Genomic DNA, 22041 nt, shown 5'->3' on the forward strand with positions numbered 1-22041 from the left:
TGATCAGGGTAAAGTTCTTTTGTAATTCGATATGAAATCAATTGCATAAATAAATAATGATTGTAGCGAAAACTGTATGAGGAATCCTAGTCCAACTCTTCATGTCATTGGGTCAGGGAAACTTGGTTACCTAAGGCAAACTGTGCATGGATTCTGCAGAAACTCCTTCTTCAAGCGAGAAATGGACAACGATTGAAAGGGGGAAAACTCAGGTTTAAGGAAAGGGAAAAGGAATTTGAGACGAATTGGTTAGGTCTTTAAAAATAGCTGGCACAAATACGATGGGGTGAAGGGCTTTTTGTTAAAGTAAAAACAGAAAATGCTAGATAAACTCAGCAGGTCTGGCAACATCTATGGAGAGAGAAGCAGAGTTAATGTTTCGAGTCGGCCTGACTCTGAAGAAGAGACATACGGATTTGAAACGTTAACTCAGCTTCTCTTCCCACAGATGTTGCCAGACCTGATGAGTTTTTCCCAGCATTTTCTGTATTTACTTCAGATTTCCAGCGTCTACAATGTTTTGCTTCCATCTTAGGTCCTCTTACTGCGCTGTGCCATTTGATGATGACATTGTTGATCAGTCTGTCTCCAGCATTCCTAATGAGAACAGCCGAATTTCATTTCTTCAAAACCAAGACCCAAAGTGCTGCTGCATGACGTCACAGCTTAACATTCCAGACAGCTCCATTGGGATCTTTACAGCACAGGGTTTGTGCAGGGCAGTGGGGATCACGGTCATTTCACATGTGGCAGAGCAGCGGTTTGAAACTGGGCAAAAACATTATCCAAGCTTGCTCATTTAAGTGTGAGTGAATGTTCAATAATTTACATCTGTTGTTAAAAATGAACACAAGGGTTCGAATCCTGCTGCCTGAGGATTTATCATTTTAAATAGGAGAAAACCCACCCAAACACATCCGTATTTTCTAATTCATTTGTCAGCATTCAGGAGATGGCGTATTGGCATTGTCACTGGGCTAAAAATCCGGAGATAAAAGCAAAATACTGTGAATGCGGGAAATGTGAAATAAAAACAGAAAATGCTGGAAAATTTCAGTATGTCTGGCAGCATCTCTGGAGAAAGAAACAGAATTAATGTTTCTATTCCGTATGACTCTTCTTCAGAGTTCTTCGAAAGCAGCACAAAGGACCGAATGGCCTCTTTCTTTGCTATAACTTTCTATAATCTGATGTTTCCCAACACCACGGCTACTTCTTTCACAGTCATTCTGCCATTTTATAATCCCTCTTGCGAGTGGGTTCAAAGGTTAACAATGTGCACAAGAATGGAAGGAGTCTGCGACTGTGGATAATCGGCACTGTGCACATTCCTGCTATCAGTATTTGGGAGAATCAGGAAGATGAGATCCCAGATTATCTTTACTATGTCATCTGCAAACTCATTCTTTCTAAAATCCTGGGTTCCCACATTCCCTGACCCTGCTTTCCATGGAAAGCTTGGGTTCATGAACTGACTGTGTCTGCACCAAGCAGCTAATTGGCCTGGGAGCTGGAGGGGCAGAGGGAGCTGGAGGCGAGGCAGGGACAGAAGCAGAAAGAGATGCGACATGAAAGTGTTTAGAATGTCATGTGTGTCAGTTACTTTCAGTGATGAATGTCTGCTCTGTGTTGCCTTGCCAGTTTCACAGGAGCCGCAGTAATGATGTTGGTGGGTTTTGGAAATTGACAGTTACACATGAGCAGCTTGTGGGGCCATTTCACCTCACTGTCAATTCCATGTCCCAGCTCACAGCAACCGTTGTTGTCATTGACTGAAGAATTCATTCCATTTAAAATGGAAACTTGGTTAAAAGCAGCGTCGATAAACCAAACTGATAAAAGCTTCACCGCTTCCCTGGTGGTCTCGTAGTCAGAATTCAACGCTCTTATCGCCACTGCCTGGGTTCGGTTCCTGGTCAGGGAATTCAGATTTTTGACCTTGTTAAAATGGGTATTAAGAACTTTTTGATTGAAAACATTTCGCAGCTCCACCAGAATCTTTGGGGTGACAGTTGAAGTTTTGCCTCTGAGGTGGAAATATCACACTTGGAACAGGTCGGGAACAAAGATAAAGGCGGAGTGAATGAATGAAGGAAAAGAGGACAAGAGAAGGGCTGGGTGCAAAGCACTGACCACCGAGATGGTGGCGCGAGGCAAAATATGGATGGGGGAAGGACGAATTTTGGACCCTACTGTTTGCACTGACAAAGATATCACTCCTGATGGGTCAATCACAACTGCTCTTTAAACGCAGCACATCAGCTCATCGAGGCCGAATGGCCTCTTTCTATGCTGTAACTTTCTATAATTTGATGTTTCCCAACAGCACGGGTGCATCTTTCACAGTCATTCTGCCATTTTATAACACGCTCTAGCGAGATGTACTTTCTAACTTTCTATTCGGCTCTTTTGAAACCAAAATACGGAGCAAATTCAGTGAGTTTTCTTCTCATTTCCAGCACGAGATTTGTCACGAGACTAATTGAGCGACACATTAATGGTGCCAATCCTTCCCTGGAGCTCACCCTGTCCAAAGAGCACTGTTACCATCAGCCTGTTCTGTACCTTCGTGCAGTACATCTGCTGAACAATATAAGCTTATCACAGCTCTGCTTTCTTCACATTGAAATCCAGTGTGAAAATATGAACAATTTCAAAGCTTAACAACGTACACAAGACAGGAAGGAGCGTGTAGCGGTGGATAATCGGCACTGTATACATACCTGTAATCAGTAGCTGGGGGAATCAGGAAGATCCTGGTGTCTCTTTGCCCTGTTATCTGTAAACTGATCACGTTGTGTTTTATGTTCACACGAACTGACTGAGTTTGGTAAAGTAGCTTCTGGAAGAGCAGAGGGAGCTAGAGATGAGGCAGAAAGATCTGTGATGTGAAAGTGCTTTGAAATTTTTGTGCATCAAATGCTTTCAGTGGTGAATATCCATCATGTGTAAATTTCACAAGAACCGCAGTGATGAGGTTGGTGAATTATTTGTTTCGAAGAAGCTGTGCCCGCCGTGGGGCAAACCCAAGGCCCTGGCATTCCGAGCCTTCGCTCTACCGACTGAGCTAGACACAAAGTTAAAACCAGGAATAATGAGAAGCGGGAAACCCCAATGGATTTTGATTCCATCGGCTTAACCACTCGGCCACGACGACTGGCTCTATGCACAGGTTAGTGTCGTTGGTATAAAATCATAGGTGGCTATAGCAGAAGAGGAGGATATTCGGCCAATGGGCCAACGTGTAAATTCTGGCCCATGGAAGAGGAATTTAGCTAATTCAAAAACCCCACCTTTTCTCCACAGCCTTTTATATTTTTATTGTCTCTCCTCGTTCTTCCTGTTAAAGTGAAACACCGCATGCATCTGCTTTAAGTGTGAGCTTGCACTTTTTCGACCAATAGGGCAAATTCAGCAGCACTGGGGTTAGAAACCACGCCTCAACAAAGAGTGAGACCTTAAATCAGCACCTACGACCACTCAGCTGCGATACCGAGCTTAGGATGCTACTGCCCATTGCATTGTCTGGTATTTCTACTCAAATAGAACAGACTCAAAGCAGCAGCGACATGTCACAAGGCCCCACAAGCCTCCTCCGTCAATCCATAAGATCATGGCGGATCCCCAGTCCCAAGACCCGATCCCGAGAGCCCTTCATTCCCTTAAGAGTCAAAAAATCAGGAGAATTTTAGGATGTTTTTTCTTCCATTGATCGGAGAGCTCTGTGGACACCTGGTTGAAATCAGCAATAATGAGAAGCACAATCGGTAAGGCTGGGGAAACCCCAGTGGATTTTAAAAGCATCATTTTCACCACTCGGACACAATGATTGACCAAGGATCCAATGCTTACCACACAATCATCAATAACATCATTCACAGCTTCCGCTTCTCAGCTGCACCTCCTTCCAGACATTGTGATCCATTTTCCTCAGGATTTGTTCCTGGATTTAATATTTACCTGCTTTGTTACCACATTTTGAAATCAGATTCGCTTCAATATCCAACACAAATTGAATTGCAAACCTGACGTACAAACAATGGAAAACAACTCACTCGGTAACACAAATCCCATGATGCTCATTTTCAGATTCCCAACAGTCAGATTTTCAATAAAATGAAGGAATTTTACATTGAAAACATTTGGAAAGTTTGTGTGACTTTTATTTGTGACTCACTAACTTGGGTATTGTGTAAATGCTGCTCGGAGGTTTAGTGACTGGGATATAATCTACCAGTGTTTTCCTGAGCCTGTGCTCCGTGTACTGGGAGGTTTGGTCCGGGTTGGAGTAGCTTGTGTCCCAGGGATGGGCAGTAACCCGCTGATTGAAGCTGCAGTCGCTGCTTTCTGCTGGCAGCTGGTGATTGGAGAGTGTGGGGCTAGAATATTGCTGCTTTTCTGCTTTTCCCTGTCTCGCTCACTGTGGAGCTGAGGAAAAGAGAATAATTGATGGGCTTGGTTGAATCCAATAACTTCATAAATTTCCAATGGGTTAGATATCGGTACATGGTAGGGCTAATTGTTGTCTCATTACATTTGAAATGAATATTCGAAAAAAGCCATTTGCCTGGGAACTCACTTGGATAACAGTGGAACTGGCAACATTTCAGAAATCTTTCCTTTCAGCGCAAGTACCTAATGACAGCCTGGAACTGTGTGACGATGAATGCCGATGGTGGGAAAACAGTGCAAGCTTCATCCCTGGGTGGTCTCAAACCACCAACCATTTGATTAACAGCCACACGCGCTGACCAATTGCACCACAGAGACTGATGCGGATTTAACTTAGGGTGTTAGCGAGTTAAAGCTTCAGATTTCTGCTACCGGAATGACAGTTGTTCTCTATCAGTTTACCTCTTCCAAGATAAAGTTTGGGACATACATTATGGCTACATGGAAACAGTCTGATCTCACCCACTGCAGGCACATCCATGTCACCGGGAACCAGCTCTCCTTCGAGCCTTTGCGTGTCTTGTCTGTTCCCAAGTATTCTGATTGTCCCGAAGTCAATATTAGGTTTGAATTCCTGATGTGCAGAATCCTTTCAATGTCTCAGATCAGTTAATTTCACTGATAACATCAGAGTCAATGTTCAGATGCTTCACGTGTGCAAATAGCTTTATTCAGTTTGCCCACATGTCAACATTCCAACTTTAAAAGTTCAAAGGATTTGATCCATAATAAGAGCATTGCTACTGGCACAACACGGTTTAAATGTTCCATGTGTAGGGGGAAAAATTCACTAGCTCGTCCCATCTCCTGAGACTGCACTGAGTTCAGATCTAACTGTAGGGGTTTGTTCTGCTGTTCATAACATCCAGGAGAGAATTGTGGTGGAGCCTGGAGCAATGTGGCCGTTGCATCAATTGATTTAACAATTTTATATCTTGCCCCTATGGCACCGATCGTATTTTGATTGCAGGATGAAGATATTCTACAATTTGGTCTTTCGATGGCGGGGCGCTCACCCAGCTTTCACTGCGGGACAGAATGTGCCCTAGCCTCACAACAGAAATTCTCTGCGCATGCGCATTCCAGAGTGTACTGGGCATGCGCATTGCCGTCTGTTTCATGAGCATGCGCAGTGCTGGTCTGTGACTGAAGCTGTTCAGAGCGGGTGAGGGAAAGTCGAATGGAGCAAACTAACAGAGTTAGTGGGTGTGTGAGGAGGAATGGAGCCAGCGGAGTGGACAGGGAGGCTTCATAAGAACACAGTGCAAGCCGCAGACCCCAAATAACAAGGTACCGTTCTTGTGTTTGCGGAGAACGGGCCGAAAAAGTCTGGATTTCTCCCTTCGCCAGGCCCCGGGTAACGGCCGCCATCTTTATAGGGGGCAATGTGCAGCAGGGCGCATGCGCGGTCATCCTGGTCCAGACAGCAGGAGGAGAGAATGTTGTGCATTTCTATCCTGGACTGACAGGGATGGATTTTGGAAACTCCTTTTACAGGGGGTTAGAAGGGGAGGATTTACACGCAGCAAACTCAGACCAAGATAAGCGTTTGTCTCTTCTCAGTTTCTAATCTTGGACTTACAGTAGTGGATTTTAAATTCCTTTTACAGCAGGGCTGTAGAACTGAACTCAGCCAGAGCAGAGGGACATAGAAAACTGGGAGAGGAAAGAAATGGTGGAGATTGCATGATGGGTCTGGATTTCTCACCACAGGAAGGAGTGTGTGTGTGGGCCTGTGATTTACAGCTTGTGGTGGGGGAGGGGAGATGAGAGGAAGAAATATTCCGTAGCAAGTGGAATTGTCAATTATTAATTTCCAGGCTGGACTGACAATGATTACTTTTTTAAACTCCTTTTACAGGGTCTTAGAAGGGAAGGATTTTCAGATGCCAAACATCATCAAATATTAAGATTTGTAGATTGGAAACGCAAACCAAACATCACATCAACATCTGACTGAGCCACTCGATTCATCAGGACCTGAATATAATCAACCTTTGAATGTGGAAGGAGAAATGTTTGACTGTTCTTTCTATGGGAAAAGATTTCAAACATCAGTGTGACTGGAAAAGCACTGAGACACACACACCCGAGTGAGAGTGTTCCAGTGAACTCACTGTGGAAAGAGCTTTAACCAGTTACGCAGCCTGAAAAATCATCGCACCATTCACAGTGGGGAGAAACTGTATACGTGTTCTGTGTGTGGATGAGAAAATGTGAGAATGGTGTGAAGCTATTCAGTTATCCATCCCAGCTGGAAATTCATTGACACACTCACATTGGGGCCAGCACCATGGTGAAACCGTGGAAATGTGGGGACTGTGGGAAAGGATTCAATTATCCATCTCTGCTGAGAAGCCATCGACGTATTCACACTGGAGAGAAGCCGTTCACCTGCTCCCTATGTGGGAAGGGATTTACTCAGTCATCCACTCTGCTGACACATCAGCGAGGTCACACTGGGGAGAGGCCCCTTCAGCTGCACTTACTGTGGTAAGAGGTTCAGGTCTTCATCCCACCTGAGTGGACACCAGCGATTTCACACTGGGGAGAGGCCATTCATCTGCTCCGTGTGTGGAAAGGGATTCACTGTGTCCTCCAACCTACTAAAACACCAGCAAATTCACACTGAGGAGAGGCCGTTCAATTGCAATTCCTGCGGAAAGAGGTTCAGGCATTCCTCCGACCTCACTGCACACCAGCGAGTTCACACTGGGGAGGAACCATTCATCTGCTCTGTGTGTGCAAAGGGATTCACTCAGTCAGCCAGCCTTCAGTCACACCAGCGAATTCACACTGGGGAGAAACCATTCACCTGCTCTGTGTGTGCGAAGGGATTCACTCAGTCAGCCAGCCTTAAGTCACACCAGCAAGTTCACTCTGGGGAGAAGCCTTTCAGCTGCACTTCCTGTGGAAAGAGGTTCAGGTCTTCATCTAATCTTAAAGTACACAAGCGAGTTCACACTGGGGAGGCCATTCACCTGCATTGTGTGTGGGAAGGGATTCACTCAGTCAGCCAACCTGCTGTCATACCAGCGAATTCACAAGTGACTGCAGGGATTGGATTTTGCTTTTATTGCTGCTGTTAGTCACATCCAGGACTGATCGTCAGATAGTATTAGCTTTGATTCTGCTGATATTAACAACCCTATAACTGGCTGGAGTTTAATTTTCTGGATCTGTCACTGATTATCTGAGCTGCAGTGTCCCTTTTTAAAAGCACCATCTGTGAACTTTCCTCTTAATTTCAGAACTCTCAACAGGAACTCGATTACAATAAAATTATGAATTTTTACTTCAATCCTAAATTAATCTTTGGAGCAAAGTCTACAATTCAGTGTCTGACAGGTTCCACTGATTAACATCTCCAATTAGAGAGTACTGATTAATCCTTGCTGACAATTCTTACTGACTTGTACATTCCACACAGAGACACCTCCATGATGCAATTAATTTATCAAGGAACATGAACAAAACAGTAAAATATTTTACAGGCACATCAGTAAAAGCTTCATCAGTCAACACTGATATTGCTGAATCTTAGAAGGCGCTGAGTTCAATCATTTCTGACACAGCAGCAGCAACATTTGGGAAAGGTGGAACCCACAACAAAGACTGGCTTGAGACCTACTCAGCAGAGATGAATCTGTCATTGAAGCAAAAAGCAAAGCCTACCCGATTACAACATAAACCCAACAGCTAGAACACTGTAACTTGCAAGTAGCTGAGACAGTTATGTAAAAGGCAGGGAGATACTGTGTAAATAAACACTGGATCAGCCCAGATCATGAAATCCAAACTGCCTGTGACAATGGAAATCTACGTGCTGTGTCTGATAGGATCAGGAGGGCGCTTGGTCCGACCATCACCAAATGGATGGTGAAGTTCTCACCCACAGAAGAAAACAGATATCCCATTGGGTTGAACTTTACTGTGAGCTGTACTCCTGTGAGAAGGACATCTCCCAGTCTCTGTTTGACTCTCTCCTGCAGCTTTCTGTCATGGTTGAATTGGATGAGGAACTCTCATCACCTGAGCTCGAAAAGGTCATTGATTGTTTCACAAGCAGAAAGACACCCGGCAAGGATGGAATTCCAGCTGAACTGCTCAAGCCCAGAAGGTCCCATCTCCTGTCACAGCTTCATGAGCTTCTCCTTCACTGTTGGGAGGGAGGATCCATTCCACAGGACATGTGTGATTGAAGAATGATCACAATATACTAAAAGAAAGGTGACAGAGGAGATTGCAACAACTACAGGGACATCTCACTCCTCAGCATCACAGGGACGTCCTTCACTAGGGTCAGGCTTAAAAGACTCCATCTACTTGCAGAGCGAGTGTATCCAGAAGCACAGTGCGGTTTCTGTGCTGGCAGATCTACAGTGGACATGATCTTCTCCATACACCAGCTACAAGAGAAGTGTACAATTGGGATTGAATCTAAAATGCTGCCAGCTTCTGTGCTGAGAAAAGTGAAAGGTTATAATTACTGAGTGAAAGTAAATCTTTAAGTATGAATCACAATGAACTTGTATCATTATAAAAGGCATCGAAAAGTTGGATTCCCTAAAGATAAGCTTCAGCCTTGAGGTTATGATCTGGAGCTCACAAGCTGTGGGAAGCTCCACCCTCTTTAACTCTTTTTAGTCTCAGAAAGTTGAAGCTCCTTTTGCCTGTGAAAGTGAACTTTCTGTTTTACTTTTCTTCATTATTATTACCGTCATTTGGAAAGGTGCCTGAAGAAAGAAGAAAATAATAACATTTTTGAAAAGCTGAGAAAAATATCAAGACAATTGGAAAAGCAAAGATTGAAATGGGGTTTGGTTCATCCTTGATCTGAAAATGAAGTTGCATAAAGTTGACACAAGTGTGCACATTTGAGAATGTTTCTTCAGCCCCTTTGCTAACAAGCTGAGAAGTTAACCCTTTCCACTGACAGCCTGGTGACAATTTAAACAAAAGGCTTTGCTTTTTAAAGATTTGGCTTCATCCCGTTTGTTATCACCCAAGACAAAGTGTCTGAGAATGGGAGATATGGGAGTGATCTGCAATCTGATTGCAAGTATCTGTACTTGTGTCTCTGATCTACAAACACCATACTATGAGAGTATTAAATGGGACAGTAAAGTTCCTCGAGTGCTCCTGAATGAGATCAAATGGTAATTCATGGAATGACGTATTTAGAATATAAGAGAAAATCACACCACCAATTGGGAAATGGAATAATTCACTTGGGTATAATTGAATGGAATAGTTCAAATTGATGTACATGTACATTCTAGTGAAAGTCAGGAAAGTGTAGATGAGACCAGTAAACAGAGATTTCTCTTGGTGATGTTTGTGTCCTTGCCTCTGTATTTAAAAGAAACTGAATTTGATAATCTGGCCACTATCCAAGGCATCAGAACCAGGCAGGGGTAGATCAGCAAAGATCTTCAGACAGATACCTCATTGATATTTTGATAAGATCACCTGAAAGACCAAGAGTGACTTGCATAGGTTGGCACATACAGCATGGTATTGGGATATGGTGTGAGTGTGCAGATGTAATATGTCACATGTTGTGTAATTAACATGTGGAAATGCATGGTGACCCTGCACTGAAGAACAGGTCCCAGACATGCTCAGCTACTTGACAACAGAACATGAAGTGATTATTGTGGAAAATTGAATGTGACATTTTAAATCATCAAGACATTAACTCACACTCCATAGTGAAACTAATTATAAAACAATCAGCATTGAATTAAACACACTGGTACCTATCAGAGGGAGTAAAGTTAAAGTGAAGAGGGAAGTAGAATCTGGAATTAGAAAATATCCACAAGGTGGAGGCGGGTGAACAGAGAGATGGAGAATCTTTAAAGTCCGTGCATGAACTTTTGTTTGAACCAGATGTATTTACATCATTCCAAAAATGTAGAATTGTGAGAGATGATGGACAGGTGGGGAGGATGAATCTAAGTCGATAGTTATCACATTTTAGTCAAAAAGTTTTGACATTTATTCTTGGTGGCAGCTCAAGGGTTTGTGTTGCTGATTCTGATCATTCTAGTAGCTTTAGTATGTTATCTACTGTTTGTCATCAAGAAATTAGGAAAACAAGCTCAGAACTTAGAAATAGTGAGGTTAGTCAGAAATCAGTTGTGAGTAGTCAGTAAGGATATTCCCTTCTCAAGGTGGGGAGGTCTGTAAGAAATCACTGTCTAATAACCTTATAAAATCTTCAGAAATGTATTGAATATTATAGGAATAGCTCTCTATCTTTTGCTTAGGAAGAATGAGGGGAGATGGGAGAGAAACTGGAGAAAGATGTGGGTTCAGGACACAGATAAGAGGAAACATTAGAGACAGTTTGTTCCGGTGGGCTAGTGGAAGGGAGGGAAGCAGCAGAGGCAGATGATCGGATTGTCCCAATCTTAGTGACAAAAAAGCTCCATGAACTCCTCACACTTATTGTTGGAGGTGAGGATGGAGGAGACAGGGGAGAGGGAGAGCCTTTCCAAAGGAACTAACTTGTGTTAGAGATATTAAAAAGACTTGACACACAGTGAGTTGAACACAAAGCTGATTTATTTGACTTTTATCCAGAATATCAACCCCTATAACTGGGCTGTAGTTTATTAACATCAGCAGAAACAGCCTCAAATGAACATGGTTAGTCCTGGATGGAATTTCACAACATCCAATCACTGTTATTACTTGTGAACCCGCTGGTGTCTCAGCAGGTGGGATAACTGAGTGAATCCCTTCCCACACTTGGAGCAGGTGAATGGTCTCTCCCCAGTGTGAACTCGCTGGTGTGTCAGCAGGTGGGATGACTGAGTGAATTCCTTCCCACATTCTGAGCAGGTGAATGGCCTCTCCCCAGTGTGACTGCGCTGGTGTTCAGTGAGGTGAGATGACCACCTGAACCCAGTCCCGCACTGAGAGCACCTGAACGGTCTCTCGTCAGTGTGAAGACGTTGATGCGACATCAGATTCCCAGAACTTATGTAGCACTTCCCACAGTCTGGACATTTAAAAGGTCTCTCCTCAGTGTGAACTCGCTGGTGTGTCAGCAGGTTGGATGGATCCGTAAATCCCTTCCCACACTCAGAGCAGGTGAAAGGTCTCTCCCCAGTGTGAACTCGCTTGTGAGTCAACAGGTGGGACAACCGAGTGAATCCCTTCCAACACTCGGAGCAGGTGAACGGCCTCTCTCCAGTGTGACTGCGCCGATGAATTTCCAGCAGGGAAGGGTAATTGAATCCCTTCCCACAGTCCCCACATTTCCACAGTTTCTCCCCGTTGTGACTGCGTTTACGTTTTGACAGGCCAGATGATCGGCTGAAGCCTCGTCCACACACTGAACACATGTACGGTTTCTCCCCACGGTGAACGTTGCTTTTTCCCTCCATATTCAAAATCCAATGATATTCAGATTCCGATAGAATGGGCGACTCCATCAAATTCTGAAGTGATGTTTGGTTTCAGTTTCCTGACTATAAATCCTCCCCTTCTAATACCCTGTGAAATTGATTTAAAACAGAACAAAGGGAGTGAGAGAGAACCCACAAAAACACAAAGGCAGGTTGTGAAACTGAGCTGAATGAATCTGGGAATTTGTGGGGCCGGCACGAGGGAAAAGTGACCATGAAAACTGCTGGATTGTCATAAAAACCCAACTGGTTCACTAATGTCCTTCAGGGAAGTGGACCTGCCACCCGGTCTGGGCCTACACAAGACTCTGGCCCACAAGGGAGGAGAGGGAGAGAGAGGTGAGAGAGGCAGGGGGTGAAGGGATATCTATAACACAACAAGAACTTTGACAAAATTTCCAGAAACCTCAACCTCCACCCCCTGGAAGGACCAGGGTAGATGTATGTGAACACCATCACCTCCAAGTTCCCCTGCAAGTCACACACCATCCTGACTTGTCTGACATCCAGTATTTGATGAGCAGAAAGTTCCTCCATTTAATTACTGGAAAGACTGAAGCCATTGTCTTCAGTCCCAGCTAAAAACTCCACTCCCTAGACACCGACTCCATCCCTCTCCCTGACTGAATGAGACTGAACCAGACTGTTGATAGGAATAGGAGTAGGCCATTCAGCCCATCGAACCTGCTCCACCATTCAATCCGATCAATGTCTTTTTCCCCACACTATCCCCATATCCCTTTATGTAATTGCTAAGCCTGTCATCCATTCCTTTGTTTCCTCTACACTCAACTCCTGGCCGGCTTCCCACATTCAGCACCCCTGTAATCCAGAACTCTGCTTACTCTCACCAGGTCTTGTTCACCCATCACCCCTGTACTCACTGACTTACAAAGGCTCTGGGTTAAGGAGAACTCAATTTTAAATTTCTCATCATTAGTTTAAATTCATACAAGGTCTTTCCTTCCCTATCTCTGTAATCTCCTCCAGCCTCACAATCCTCCAAGGTATCTACACTTCTCTAATTCCGACCTCATCAGCATTCCTGATTTTAACTGCTCCACCTTTGGTGTCTCCCCCTTCGGCTGCCAAGGCCACAAGCTCTGGAATTTACCCCCTAAACCTCTCTTTCCTCCTTTAATATAATCCTTAAAACCTTCCTCTTTTAGTAAACCTTTGTTCATCTGCCCTGATATCTCTTCATGTGGCTCACTGTCAAATGTTGCTTTCTAACACTCCCGTGAAACACCTTGGAGCGTTCTGTCACACAATAGAATTAATTAATTAACGTTTCAGGGTGGACAGTATGTGATAGTCAATATAAGCTCAGAGCGGGAGAGAAATTGACTTTAGCACAGGAAAAACAATTCCTGACTATGAAAGATACTGTGGGAAGATAAAGCTGGGAAGCCAGCAGCACATGTTCAGTGGGTGGGCAGCAGTGGAAACCTCATTTAGACAGAGTTGGCAGAAGTTACAGTAGAGTACGAAACATAGTTAAAACACACCCAGTATTAGAGGCAGGGGAGTTTAGACAATGGCAGAGAGGTGGTCAGGAAGGGCAGAGGTAAAACAGGGCAATAGGTGGACATGGATTCAGATCCACAGTGGAGGAGTGACACCAGCCATTGAACTCTCACAGATAACACAGCACAGCACTAAAGGTCTCAATTGTAGATGAATACTCAAAAATATTAACCTCTGAAACTATTTCACTCATTCCAGCTTTAAACTCCCCTGTTGCAGCCTGCAGCTGGAAAGATATCAGAAGCACTGGAGTCAGAGAAAAATCTTCCAGTTGAGGAAATACCCGGGGAGCGGGATGATGTCACCGTGTAATTGTCGATGCGTGATGATGTCACAGACACAAACACAGAACATCTGGGTCTGTGCAAACCAGTGATCACCACACATTATGAAGGATGGGAGAGGCTGCAGAGCAGATTTGCCAGAATGGTTCGAGGGATGAGGGATTTTAATTGTCAGGTGAGGTTCAAGAAACTGGGGTTTTCCTCTTTGGTGTAAAGGAGATTGAGGGGAGATTTGATAGAGTTGTACAAGATTATGAAAGGTATGGATAGGGTAGTTAAATGAAAGCTTTTCCCATTAGCTGATTATGAAAGGATTAAGGGACAGAGATTTAAGATTTTAGGCAAGATCCACAAGGGAGAGATTTTTTACCCAGTGACTGGTAGTGACATGGAACTCTATGCATACATTCAAAGGCTGATGATATTCAGGTCCTGATGAATCAAGTGACTTTCAGATTTTGATGTGATGTTTGGTTTGTGTTTCTCGTCTCCCCTCCTCTTCTAACATCCTGTAAATAGAGTTCACAAGATCCATCACTGTCAGTCCAGGACAGAAATTCTGAAAGGTTAAACGTTTCTCTTGGTTTGAGTTTGCTGTGTGTACACCTCCCCTTCTCCCCAGTAAAAGGAATTTCTAAAATCCATCCCTGTCAGTCCAGGATAGAAATTCACCACATTCTCTCCTCCTGCTCCCTGGACCAGGATGACCGCGCATGCGCCCTGCTGCACATTGCCCCCTATAAAAATGGCTGCCGTAACCCCGGGCCTGGAGAAGGGAGAAATCCAGACTTTTTCGGCCCGTTCTCTGCAAACACAAGAACGGTACCTTGTTATTTGGGGTCTGCGACCTGCACTATGTCTTTATGAAGCCTCCCTGCCCACTCCGCTGGCTCCATTCCTCCTCACACACCCACTAACTCTGTTAGTTTGCTCCACTCGACATTCTCTTACCCGCTCTGAGCAGCTTCAGTCACAGATCAGCACTGCGCATGCTCGTGAAACAGACGCAATGCGCATGCTCCACACACACACACACACACACACACACACACACACACACACATATGCAGAGAATTGCGCATGTGCATGGAGCTGCTGTAAAGAGGGTAGCGCACATTCTGCCCCGCAGTGAATGCTGGGTGACCACCCCGCCATTCGAAGGTGATAATGTGCAACAGAAACATGTAATCAGAATACGACGCCAAAGGGGCAAGATATAAAATTCTTGAATTAATCTATGCAGTGACCAAATTGGTCTGGTCTCCACCATAATTCTCTCCTGGACATAATGAACAACAGAACAAAGCCCTACAGCTAGACCTGAACTCACTGGAGTCTCAGCAGTTGGGGTGAGCTGGTGCCTTTTTTTCGCTGCAAAACATGGAACATTAAATGCCTCTTGCCAGTAACAATGCCTTGACTGTGGATCAAACTCTTTGAACTTTTCAAGTTGGAGTATCAACATGTGGGCAAACTGAATAAAGCCCTTTGCACTCATGAAGTATCTGAATGGCCTCGCACCAGTGAGACTGTGTTGATGTGACGGTAAAAGAGATGATGAGTGAATCCCTTTCCATTTCCAGCTGGTGAATGGTCTGTTTACAGATTGAGTTTACCTATATGTTTTCAGCTCAGACATGGATCTCGAAATCTGCTGGTAATGGGTTCGTCCATAAGAACAAGGAGCAGGAGTAGGCCATTCGGCCCCTCAAGCCTGCTCCACCATTCAATAAGATCATGGCTGATCTGTAAGTAACCCGAAATCTATATCGTGCCTACCCCCGATAATGTATCACCCCCTTGCTTACCAAGAATATATCCACCACTGTTTTAAAAATATTCAAAGACTTTGCTTCCACAATTTTTTCAGGAAGGGAGTTCCAAAGACTCACGGCCCTCTGAGAGAAAAAAAAACTTTGCTTCAGCTCCGTTTTAAATCGGTGACCCTTTAAACAGCAATCCCTAGTTCTAGATTCTCCCACAAGAGTCCTGTCCATATTAACCCTGTCAAGTCCCCTCAGGATCTTATATGTTTCACTAAGGAGTTAAAGAAACGCAAAATACTGCAGGTGCTGGGCTATCTCAAATAAAAACAGAAAATATTGAAATTCTCAGCAAATCTGTTAGCGTCTGTGGAGAGAGAAACATATTTTCATTTCAGACCTGTAACCTTTCATCAGAACTGCACTGCATCTGAACTGTTAATTTTGCCTCTCAATCCAAAGATGCTGCCAGGTGTAGTCAGAGAACTCAAGAAGAAAAAGAAAATCCCTTTGAGGAATGGAATCCAAGGAAAATGAAGGGTGAAATGCCCGACTGACCAGAAAAGTCAAGGCATCTTTCCCTTCTTTAAGACGTTGGAACATTGACTCTGATGTTATCAGTGAAATTAACTGATCTGAGACATTGAAAGGATTCTCGTTACTGCACATCAGGAATTCAAACCTAATATCAGCTTCGGGACAATCAGAATATTTGGTAAAAGACAATACATGAGAAGGCTTTAAGGGAGATGGCATCGGTTGTAGGAGAGCTGGTTCCCGGTGACATGGATGTGTCAGCAGTGGGTGGGATCAGACTGTTTCCATGTATCCATAATGAGTGCCCCACCCTTTATTTTGAAAGAATAAAACTGATAGAGAGTGATAGTCATCTGGGTAGCGGCAACCTGAAGATTTGACTCACCTTCATCCTGGTTGGGATACCATGTAGGCTGACCTTTTATAAGTCTCTGTGGCGCAATTGGTCAGCGGGTTTGCCTGTTTATCGAAAGGTTAGTGATTCAAGACCATCCAGAGGCGAAGATGTTACTGTTTTCCCTCCATCTGTATTCATTATCACACAGTTCCACATTGTCACCAGGTACTTGGGCTGCAAAATAATATCCCCAAAATGGTGCCAGATCTACTGTTATCCAGTGAACTCCCACACAAAAAGCAAACACACAAACACATATAATGAGAAAAGATTTGAACCTACTAAATAGCTTCATCGAACCCATTAGAAATCTAGGAAATTATTGGATTCAAGCAAAGCCATCAATTAATCTCTCTTCCTCAGCTCCACAGTGAGTGAGACAGGGAAAAGCAGAAAATCAACCCGGGCCAAACCTCCCAATACACCGAGCACAGGCTCAGGGAAACCCAGGTAGATTATATCCCGGTCACTAAACCTCCGAGCAGCATTTACAGAATACCCAAGTTAGTGAGTCACAAATAAAAGTCACACCAACTTTCTAAAGCTTTTCACCGTATTTGTTCTCAAGTGTAAGATTTGCAGTGGAGGCAAAGCTTCAACCCTCACTCCACTGATTCCAATAAATGTTTCCAAGAAATCGTTTTAACAACTTCACAAGATCAATACATTTTCATTCCCTGACTGGGAATTGAATCATGAGAGCGTCGAATCCTAACCAATAGACTACCATACTAGCTGTCCAACGCACTTTCGGTTTGGCTTATCTACAGCTTTTGCCCTTTTTTTAATTTCAGTTGAGATTCAGATTCAACAAAAAACGACTTATTCAGCCAATGAAAACAACGATTGCTGTGAGCTGTAACATGAAATTGACAATGAGGTGATAGTCCCACAAGCTGCTCATGTGCAACTTTCAATTTCCAAAAACCTCCAACCTAAATGCTGTTGGTCCAATGAAAGTGCCGAATCATAGTCTCTATGCCACGAGGGAAACTACCAATAAGGCTTGAAATTTGACTTATGGAGGCTACTGTTTACATGTTTTTTTTTCCATTTCAGATCTTTTCCACCAGAGACAACTTGCTCCGACCAAATGGTCTGTTTAGGTTGAACACAAGTGACTTCTTAACCAATGAGAAGAACCAATGCTGTTAGCTGGAACATGTAATCGATACTTTCCCCCTTTAAGACAGTTCTTAAAGCTTACACCTTTGACGGAGCTTTTAGTCCGGATATGTGGCTCAGTGTCACACTTTATTATATAATGATCTCGAGGAACGCCTTGTGACGTTTCATTACGTTAAACGTGTTTTATAAATATAAGTTGTTGTTGTAAGACACACATAGAAAGGGCCAATCTCCTCTTCTATCTTTTACGCTGCTGCTTCTCTCTGCAACTTTCTAACATGAAGTTGCATAACTAATGTAAATAAAATTTGTGATTTTAAAAACGCTTTCACCCCTCAGGGAACTGAACCACATTGACAATCGCAGAGGAACACACACAGATATATACACCGAGAGTGACAGAGGCCTAAGGGGAGATAGGGGCGAAAAAAGCATGGATTTCACTAACTTGACTCAGTTTTTGTTTGATTTCCAAAAGCAAATTTCCTGAATGGAAATCAGAAAATACGTGTGTATTTGGATGGGTTTTCTTCTATTGAAATGATAATTAATTCGGTTAAAATCACAAAAGGTAAAAATCTTAGTCAGCAGGATGTTTATATTTACAACAAAGGTAAATGATTGCACTTCCACTCACACTTAAATAAACACGCTTGGATAATGCTCTTGCCAGGTTTCAAACTGCTGCGCTATCACATGTGAAGCGAATATGACCCCACTCGCCTCTATAAACCCTGCGCTGTAAAGATCCCAATGGAGCTGTCTGGAATGTTAAGCGGTGACGTCATGCAGCAGCACTTTGGGTCTTTGTTTTGAAGAAATGGAATTCGGCTGTTCTCATTAGGAATGCTGGAGACAGACTGATCAACAATGTCATCATCAAATGGCACAGCTCAGTATCATCAAATAGCACAACGTACATCCACCAACATCCACACATCGTGTCTATGTCCCTTTTGTACAAAGAGCTTTCGAATTAATCTCAATTTCCTTCTCTTTCTTCTTAACCCTGTTTTTTTTTCGCTTTGAATCTATTGTCCAATTCCTATTTGGAAACTCAGAGTTGAGAAAACCAATATTGAAAGCTTCAGCTGGTTCCTCACCTGAGCAAATGCGTCAGGGTTGGTTTTCTGGGCACTGACGTTTGCAGTGCTTTATTTTGGTCGGAAGAACAAGGCAGTATAATTTTCAGGGTGATCTGGAATCAATCGGGCCGAATGTCCTCTTCCTCTGCTGTAGCCATCCCAAGATTTTATATGAACAACATTAATACTCATTGAAGGCTCATTGCTGTGGCCGAGTGGTCAAGGTTGGATTCGAAACCCATTGGAAATCTCTCCTCATAGGCTTGAATCCTGCCGACTGCGCTGCTCCCTTTTTTTCCCTTTCGGTGCCGCCAGAACAAATTATTGATGAAATGAATTCAAAAACCTTCCAAACTCTCCCGTGTGTTTTTCCTGCCTGACTTCCATGTTCCTTCATTCCTGTACAACTACTAGCATTCACCAAATCTCAAAATGAGCACCGTGGTATTTGTATTGCACAGTGACTCGCTTTCCTGTTTCCAAGATAAATACTTATCCTGTATAACATTCCATTCCCAGATCTAAATTATTTTAAACCAATTAAACTATCTGTTTAAACATGTGATCGAACCGGACCTTTGGATATCTGTAACAATCATTTATCCCTGTTCTATGAAGAGGGATAATCTGTAACAATTATTTATCCCTGAGTTCTGATGTAGAGTCATACGGACTCGAAACATTAACTGTGTTCCTCTCCGCAGATGCTGCCAGACATGCTGAGTTTTTCAAGGTATTTTTGTTTTTATCCCTGTTCTGTAACAGACTCGGTTGGCAGGTTGAAGAGGAAACGTATTGAGAATGTAGATATAAACTCAGAAAGAATAAGGACATGCTGAATCAGAATAAACGTCTTTTATAAATTCAATATGATATCAATTGTGTAAATAAGTAAAAATTATATCAAAGCCAGTATCAGGAACCTAAGTCCAACTCACCATGTCATTGGGTCAGAGAAACTATTTTAATTAAGGCAAATTGTGCATGGATTCTGCAGAAACTGCTTCTTTGAAAGTGAATTGGACAACTACCTGAAGTGGATAAACATCATGTTTATGAAAAGAGAGAAGTAAATTGAGACTAATTGGTTCCTCTCCACAACAGAAGCTGGCACAGGTCGGTTTAGTGGTTAGGATTCAGTGCTCTTACCGCCGCGCCCCGGGTTTGGATAGATATGATGATCGAATGATTTTCCAACATGTTGTGCCATTTGATGATGACATCATTGATCAGTCTGTCTCCAGCATTCCTAATGAGAACAGCTGAAATCCCTTTCTTCAAATCAAAGACCCAAAGTGCTACTGCAGGACTGCATTGCAATCAGGGGTATTGGGTACTGTCTCCTGCTGTGTTTCTGTGGTGTAGTGGTTATCACATTTGCCTTGCACAATAAAAGCGCCCTGGTTAGAATCCGGGGCAGAAACGTTGTCAAATAGTTGAATTGTTCTTGTTTACTGTGGAACATTAACTGAACGCAGTATCCGACAACCACGTTATGTTCTCTCTTCATCATTTCACAGAATAAACACTCAGCAAAGTAAACATACTTTTAAACTGGCAGCAGGTGAGTGCGGGCCCGGATATTGCTGCATTTCCCTGTCTCACTCACTGGAGAGCTGAGGAAGAGAGAATAATTAATGGGTTTATTTGAATCCAATAACTTCATAGATTTGAAATGTGCGTTGGTACATGGTTGATCAGTTGTTAAAAGTATAAATTATATTTGAAAATGATCCTCAGAAAAAATCATTACTGTTAGAAATCGTTGGGTAACAGGAAAGGTTGCAATTTCTTTTCTTTCTTTTGTCGCTTAAGGACCCAATGTCACCCTGAACTGTGAGAATGAATGTTGTTTGTATTTTACATAAACGTGTCATTTTGTGGGAGAAACGTGCCTCTGGTGAAAGAGGCCTGAAATGAAAGTAGAAGATACAGGCATCAGGCTAGGTGGTAACCCTGGTGGTCTAGTGGGCAGGAATCAGCGCTTTCACCACCGTGGTCTGGTTTCGATTCCCAGTCAGGGAATGGTAATTTACTGCCCTCGTGCAAATTGCTAAAATTTAGCTGATTAAAAGCTCAAAACGCGTAAAAGCTCTGCCAGAATCAGTGGAGTATGGCATCGGCGCCAGAAATATCATCCGTCAAGACCAAATACAGAGGTGAAGATATAGAATGAGGAAAGGGTTGTGTTAGGTTGCATAGCACCAACTGTCGGGATGATGGTGCAAGGCAAAATATAGAGATAATAGCGGAGCTTTTACTGTTTACACCAGCACAAATATCTCCCAGATCTGGTTCCAACTCTCGTGTTAAAGGGGAAGAAAACTTCTCGCTGAATCTTCCACTTTTTTGCTGCACCTCCTTCCAAACATTGCAAACTCCTCCTGCATCTTCCATCCTGATATTTTTATTTGTGACATTTTGATATGAAACTGCACAACTAATGTGAATAAAGTATGTGATGGGAAAAATGTGTTCAACCCCTCGGGGAACTGAACCACATTGACATAGACAGAGGAACACACACAAACACATACACCAAGAGTGACAGAGGGCAAAGGAGAGGCAAACACCCCGAAAACAAGGATGTCACCAACTTGGCTAATTATTGTTCAATTTCATATTGCAAATTTAGTGAATGTTTGCAAACGAACAGAAATAAGAAACGCAGAAATGATTGAATGGTTTTTATTTCATTTAACTGATAATTAATTCTGAAGGCATTTTGCTAAAGTTAGGAATTGCCGATGATGCTTTCATTAGTCTCTGTGGCACAATTGGTCAGCACGTTCGGCTGTTAACCGAAAGGGGGACATTCATTGTGGATACATGGAAACAGTCTGATCCTACCCACTGCAGACACATCCATGTCACCGGGAACCAGCTCTCCTACACACAGTGCCGTCTCCCTTCGAGCGTTTCAGTGTCTTGCCTGTTACCAAGTATTCTGATTGTCCTGAAGCCGACATTAGGTTTGAATTCCTGATGTGGAGTAACGAGAATCCTTTCAATGTCTCAGGTCAGTTAATTTCACTGATAACATTAGAGTCAATGTTCCAGAATCTTAAAGAAGGGGAAGGTGCCTTGACTGTCTCTGTTCAGTTGGACAGTTCACCCTTCATTCTCCTCGGATTCGATTCCTCAAAAGGGACTTCTTTTTTCTTCTTGAGTTCCCTGACCACATCTGGCAGCATCTTTGGATTGAGAGCCATAATTAACAGTTCAGATGCAGCACAGTCCTGATGAAATGTTGCAGACCTGAAATAAAAACAATGTTTCTCTCTCCATAGACGCTATCAGATCTGCTGAAAATTCCAGCATTTTCTGTTGCATTTCATTTAGCCGGCATCTGCAGTATTTTGATTTTCTTTAAATGATTTGTGTTAAGAATGTGGAATCCATGATCAGTAGACTCCGAGATCCATGTCTGAGCTGAAACCGTATAGG

At 43.2% G+C, this 22041-nt stretch overlaps 1 protein-coding gene and 1 long non-coding RNA gene across 2 annotated transcripts in view; one reads left to right on the forward strand and one right to left on the reverse strand.

Moving 5' to 3' along the window:
• The first annotated feature begins 5667 nt into the window (after positions 1–5667).
• Positions 5668–9787, forward strand: LOC144676555 (uncharacterized). Its single transcript, XR_013575363.1, has 2 exons — positions 5668–5742; positions 6314–9787. It is a non-coding gene; the product is annotated as an uncharacterized LOC144676555 (long non-coding RNA).
• Positions 9788–11005: 1218 nt separating this feature from the next.
• The window catches only part of LOC144676556 (uncharacterized), a gene marked incomplete at its 5' end in the record, with an annotated part of 31334 nt that continues 20298 nt past the window's right edge, over positions 11006–22041 (reverse strand). Inside the window, one exon of the mRNA XM_078536958.1 lies at positions 11006–11838. Coding sequence (XP_078393084.1) covers positions 11151–11838 — 688 coding nt within the window. The remainder of the gene's footprint in view (positions 11839–22041) is intronic.

Source organism: Cetorhinus maximus, unplaced genomic scaffold (genome assembly GCF_964194155.1).
Source record: "Cetorhinus maximus unplaced genomic scaffold, sCetMax3.hap1.1 HAP1_SCAFFOLD_1696, whole genome shotgun sequence".
Classification (NCBI taxonomy): domain Eukaryota; kingdom Metazoa; phylum Chordata; class Chondrichthyes; order Lamniformes; family Cetorhinidae; genus Cetorhinus; species Cetorhinus maximus.